Source organism: Crocuta crocuta, unplaced genomic scaffold (genome assembly GCF_008692635.1).
Source record: "Crocuta crocuta isolate KB4526 unplaced genomic scaffold, BGI_CrCroc_1.0 scaffold1171, whole genome shotgun sequence".
NCBI lineage: Eukaryota > Metazoa > Chordata > Mammalia > Carnivora > Hyaenidae > Crocuta > Crocuta crocuta.
Genome location: NW_027530879.1, coordinates 343,813 through 349,694, shown reverse-complemented (window position 1 = coordinate 349,694; position 5,882 = coordinate 343,813). Strand labels below are relative to the sequence as shown.

The 5,882-nt window shown below is 45.7% G+C and overlaps 1 protein-coding gene across 1 annotated transcript in view; it reads left to right on the top strand.

The window, feature by feature from the left end:
• The first annotated feature begins 1,530 nt into the window (after positions 1-1,530).
• PIR (pirin) overlaps positions 1,531-5,882 on the top strand; it is an 87,645-nt gene continuing 83,293 nt past the window's right edge. The window contains exon 1 of the mRNA XM_077769650.1: positions 1,531-1,650. Within this exon, the coding sequence (XP_077625776.1) occupies positions 1,555-1,650 (96 nt within the window). The 5' untranslated portion in view covers positions 1,531-1,554. The remainder of the gene's footprint in view (positions 1,651-5,882) is intronic.

Here is a 5,882-nt window from a genome sequence, read left to right as displayed (position 1 = left end):
AGTAACTATAACTGAAGTTTGTTATTGAAACAGCCACACCCGCTTACTTACAGGTTGTCTAGGGCTGGTTTGTTGCTACCAAGGCGACCTTGCAGCAGTCTTCACAGAGACCACAGGTGGCCTGCGAACTGGAAAGCACTTACCATCTGGCCCTTTGCAAAGTTTTCTGGCCCCTGTTTTAGAAGTGCCACTTTCTTTCTTTCTTTATTTTTTAAAAATATTTTATTTATTTCTAGGAGAGAGAGAGAGAGAGAGAGAGACAGCGTGANGAATCTGGAAGGACCTAGAAGCAGTGCCGATCGGTAGAGCCGAAGCCCTTCCTGGTTGCGTGTAGGTATGCGATGGCAGTTGTGTACGGCTTTGAGGATTAAGTTCACTTCGGAACCCCCCTGTCCAGCACCCAAGAAGTATTTATCGATTGCCTGCTCCTGGGGGGACACATTTTGGCTGACTGGGGAGGGGGGGCATTGCGGAGTAGGGGGCTCCGATAGTAGCAGCTTACATTCTTAGAGCGCTGACCACACTCCTTTGAGGTGGGCAGCCTTCTTACCCGTTTCACAATTGGAAAAACTGAGGAACAGAGAGGTTTAGCAAGTGGCCTCAGGTCACACAGCTGGTACCTGGTGAAGCCCGGATGCAAACCGGCTCTCAGGCTCTAGTCTCTGCGTCTTGCTAAAGCATCTCTCTAGGTTTGAGGAGGGATCTTTGAAGGAATGGATTGCGTTTCGCTTGAAGAAGAGTTTTAGAGATTTGGTGGTACCGTCTGCAAGCATTTGAAGTGAAAAGGGGATTGAATATGATTCGTTCTGTGACACTGTTAGGTAGAACTTAGGCCCGCAAAGAGAAAACGCTTTTGAATAATAAAGGCGGGGTGTGGGGGGTATAGATTGGTCCTGAAATACCGGATGCATTGTCAAGGACACCTCCCCTGTAGGTTTCCCGTGCTCTTGAAGACTTCCTGACAAAGCTGGAAGATTTCTTGCCACTGAAGTTGGCCGTGAACTTCGGGGAAAGATGCGTCTTTGAATTTGGTGACCCTCAAAGATCCTTTCAGGGTCAGGGTCTTCGACATGTTCTGGTGAGGGTCACAGACCTCACGGATTTCCTTCGTGTTCCCTATGTCACCACATAAATCTTCCTACCTCGCCGTAGCAGCTCCCTTGCGGGGCTTGAGAGATTGCAATGAGATAAAGCGGACGCAGGGCTCATCAGAGGCTAGTGAGGGCCCGGCAGAACTGTCATTGCTAACCCTAGGAAGCGATGGCTGTGGGATTGCATGAGGTAACGATTGCAAATAATTAGTGGGGTGCTGGGAACCTGGTTAGGACTCATACATGTTCACCAACATTATGTTAGATGGCCTAACCCAGGTCTTGTACGGAGCAAGCAGTCGACATATTGTAGCTGTGAATATTTTGGGCAGGTCTGAATTTAGCACCTTTATTTCATGGTCCTTGGATGTGCCCTCCTTTGTGATTTGTCTTTCATTTTGTTCCCCCTCTGGCCCTCTCTCCTCTACAGCTTAGCATCGGAACACTCTTTTTAGACTTGGACATGGCATCCTCCAAGAAGGTTACCCTGTCGGTGCTCAGCCGGGAGCAGGCAGAAGGGGTCGGGGCGAGGGTCCGCAGAAGCATCGGCAGACCCGAGGTATGCTGGTTGGGTGGCTGTGTCTGCCTTTTGTAGAAGGCACTGGTGAACACTGAGGGCTAACTTGGGAAGAGAGGGCCCGGGACAGCCATGACCTGCCTCGTGGGCCCTTAGGGGCCAGCTCTAAACTTGNGGTCTCTCTAACATGGGTACAGAGATCGTGTGTCCTCCCTTGGCCCATCAGCCGTTTCCAGGGATTTGGGTTCATGGAAAAAACCACTGAGTCTGAGACCCGACTCTGTGGGCCTCTCGTGGTAGAGGGGGGGCGTGAAGGCTTCTCTCATAGGAGGTGATTTCAGGTTAGGGAGACATCTTTCAGCATGAGAGAGCAGTTTTATTTGAAAATTACAGAGCACATGGTGACCCGCAGGAAAGAAAATCCTACTTGCACAGAAAGGTAGTGAATGGTGGTTATGGCCCGGGGAGTACAGCACTCTGCACCATACTGGATTCCAGAAAGATTTTTTTAAAATTGAGATTTGATTGACATATGACATCGTATTAGTTTCAGGTGGACAACTTAACGATTTGGTATTTGTGTATATTGCAAAATGATCACCACAAGAAGTCTGGTTAACATCGATCACTGTATGTAGTTATAGAACGTATTTTTCTTGTGATAAGGACTGTCAAGATTTATTCTCTTAGCAACTTTCAAATATGCAACACAGTATTACTTATAGTCACCATGCTGTACATTACATCCCAAGGACTTCTTTATTTTCTAACAGGAAGTTTGTACTTTTTTTAACACCTTGACCTATGTCATCCCCCGCCCCCACCCCTCACCTCTGGCAACAACCACTAATCTGTTCTCTGTCTGCGAGCTCGGTTTATGTATTTATTGTTTGATTTCACACATAAGCGAGATCATATAGCATTTGTCTTTCTCTGGACTTCTTTCATTTAGCATTATACACTCTGGCTCCATCCACGTTGCTGCAAATGGCAAGATTTCATTTTTTATGCCTGAATAATACTCCATCACACACACACATTTTCTTTATCCATTCAGTGGACACTTTGGTTGTTTCCATTTCTGGCTATTTTAGTTTTCTGTAGGTGAGCACCCAGAAGTGGAATCACTGGATCATACGGTATTCCTAGTTTTAATTTTTTGAGGAACCTCCATCCTGTTTTCCATAGTGGCTGCACCAATTTACATCCCCGCTGACTGTCCACAAGGGCTCCGTTTTCCCCACGCCCTCCCCCATGCTTGTTATTTCTTGTCTTTTTGATAATAGTCATTCTGACTGGTGTGACGTGATCGCTTACNTTTTGCTCTTTTTTTTTTTTTTTTTTTAAATGAGGTTGGTGTGTTCCTCTTCTTAAAATCGGCTCTGATATTCTCATACTCTTTCTGCCGTTAGCTTCCTCTTCGCCTATGAGTGGGTTTGGGGTCCACCAGACGTTGTTTTCCAATGGGGATACACGCAAACAGGATTATTCTGAGGGCTAAGCGCATGGTGGGTGTTGGCGAGATACAGATGGATGAGGTATCATATTCCACCAGACCGCGTCACCGACAGACAGTTGTAAGGAGTTCGGACACCATTATGTTGGGGGTAGCTAATACTTTAATTACTCCATCTGCCAGAACACATCTGCCAAGGGGTTCTTAATGTCACCCCCTGTGGGGGGGCTGCTACAGCCTCCAAGTTCTGGCCCAGAATAATATTTTGTCAATACACGCAACACAAGGCATAGGATTGCAGAGGAAAACTCATTGAAATCTGGTTAGCACAATACTGTAAAACAAATATGTGATTTAGGAAATTTGCATTAAAGAATAAGACTCGGGGGCACTCCCTGGAACTCCCTAATTTCAAAGCTGTGAGGCGCATGAGAATAATAGTTCAGTACACCTGCGACAGCTGTCATGTGCTGTGAATACAGCTTTGATTTCCAGTGGTGACAGGGTCACAGGTCCTGGTAATTTACTGTGAATCTGTGACCGTCTTCATGATCAAAGCATTTCAGCCTGGAGTTGACTGCTGGTGACTTTTGCCTCCTAGTGTGAATGCAGTTAATGGCACTGAACCGTATACTTAAAAACAGTCAAAATGGCAAATTTTGTTACATGTATTTGACTACAAAAAAAAAAAAAATCCAGAAGAAAAGTTTTCAGTCAGAGGTTAATAAAAATAAAGATGTAATTTTTTCCCCCAGCCAAGTGGGTAGCCACCCTGAATTCTATCCATGGTACCCAGTTAAGAGTCCCTCGCTTGAAACCTACGCTTTAAAGATCCCCACATTCTGGGGCACCTGGGTGGCTCAGTCGGTTGAGCGTCCGACTTCAGCTCAGGTCATGATCTCACAGTTTCGAGCCCCGTGTCCGGATCTGTGCCGACAGCTCAGAGCCTGGAGCCTGTTTCGGATTCTGTGTCTCCCTCTCTCTCTGCCCCTCCCCCAGTTGTTCTCTTTCTCTCTCTGTCTCTCTCTCTGTCTCTCTCAAAAATAAATAAACATTAAAAAAATGTTAAAGACCCCCGCATTCTACTAATTCAGAGGGTCTGCCATGTATGCCTCTACCCTTAGGAAAAGTTAAGTGGCTGGGAGTCACTCCTAATGCCATCACCCTGGTTTAATCACTATTAAGACAGAGCGTGTTTCCTTTTGTCTCCATATAGTTGTAGATTTTACATCATGGGGAGTATACAAAATAAACGATTTTGTGTCCTTATTTTTTTATTTAACGCAGTTCTATGAGCACTTGCCACATTGTTAGCAGTTCTTCCCGAGCATCACTGAGGTAGCTATGACCTGTTCCAGTGAATGGCGTACCTCTGTTCTCTTCCTCATGGGCCTCCTTCTGGCCATTTAGACTGTCACCATACTCTCCAGTCGGCAGAGAAGGAAAACACCAATCTAGCGTCAAGGTAGTTACTTTTCAAACTTTTTGCACCAAGACTTTGTCTCTGAAGAAACACCTCCCACACTTTGGAGCACAAAGCTATCTTAGTGTAGAATTTACAACAGTGTTTTGTATTAGTGGCCCTAAGTGACATGTTTCCCGTGGCTGTAAATGTGGAGGTAGAGGAATTTACAAAGCTGTCACGGAGCCTCTGAGTGGTGAACAGTAAAGAAGAGATGGAGTGGGGTTGGCTCGTGCCTTTCATTATGATTGAATGTGGGCCATGCTGGAATTTGAGTGGTGGCACAGCATGACATTAGTGACTCGTTTTCTCTTCCAACAGAAGGGAAGCCCACCACTCCTTTGCACTTGGCCTCAATGCTCCATACTCCCTTCCACCAGACCTTCCTTGGTGGAGTGCGATTTTCCTTGGACCAGTCTCATACATATTTTCTTATTATGAAGAATTCCTAACATAGAAGAGAAAATAGTATAATCAGTCTCCATGTACCCATCACCTACAGTGATCAACTCATGGGCATTCTTGTTTCCTCTATATCCCCCATCCATTTCTTCACTCAAAGTATTTTAAAAGTGAATCATTTGTATTTTACTTATAAATATTTCTGTTGGTATCTGTAAGAGGTAAGAGCTTTAATAAATAAAACTATAATCCCATCATACACTTAAGAATGATAAGAGTCCCTTAATATCATCAAATAACCTTGACTGGTCTTGGTCCTGATTGATACAGCCTCTGTAGATGGCGCTCTCCATCATCAGCATCTTTAGATGTGGAGTCAAGGTAGGGAGCATACAGTCATGGCTCAAGTCCATTCAAGGCCAAATCTGGATCTCAGTGTGGACTCTATGCTGGCAACTTCCTTCTACCTTTTCGTCATTACCCTCCAGCCCCTGTCTAGAGGTTGAGTAGGCCCAGGAGGTAGTCTGAGCTATTGGAGTTTGCCTTTGACAGGGCCTTTCCCTTCTGCTGCTGCCATATTGCCTTGATATAGGCTGGCATTTCATTGAGTGTTGGGAGGGTGGGGTCTCTGCTGGTTCTGGGCTGCTGCCACAGGCATTACTACCCTTGTATCAGGATTAGGTTCAACTGTATAGTAGCTATAAAGTGGCCTCTAAAACCAATGGTTTACGTATGTACGGATGTGTGTTTCTCTTTTGAAAACCCAAGAGTAGGCAGTCTAGGGTGGGCCTGCAGGCTTCCCACTTTCTAGAGACCCATGCTCATTCCATAGTCGTTCATCATTTTAGTACCCTTAATGCATCACCTTATGGTCCAAGACCGCTGTTGAGGCAACAGTAACCATTTGCCCTTGGACGCAGAGGGGGATGAGGGGAAAGGGCAGAAGGAAGGGCG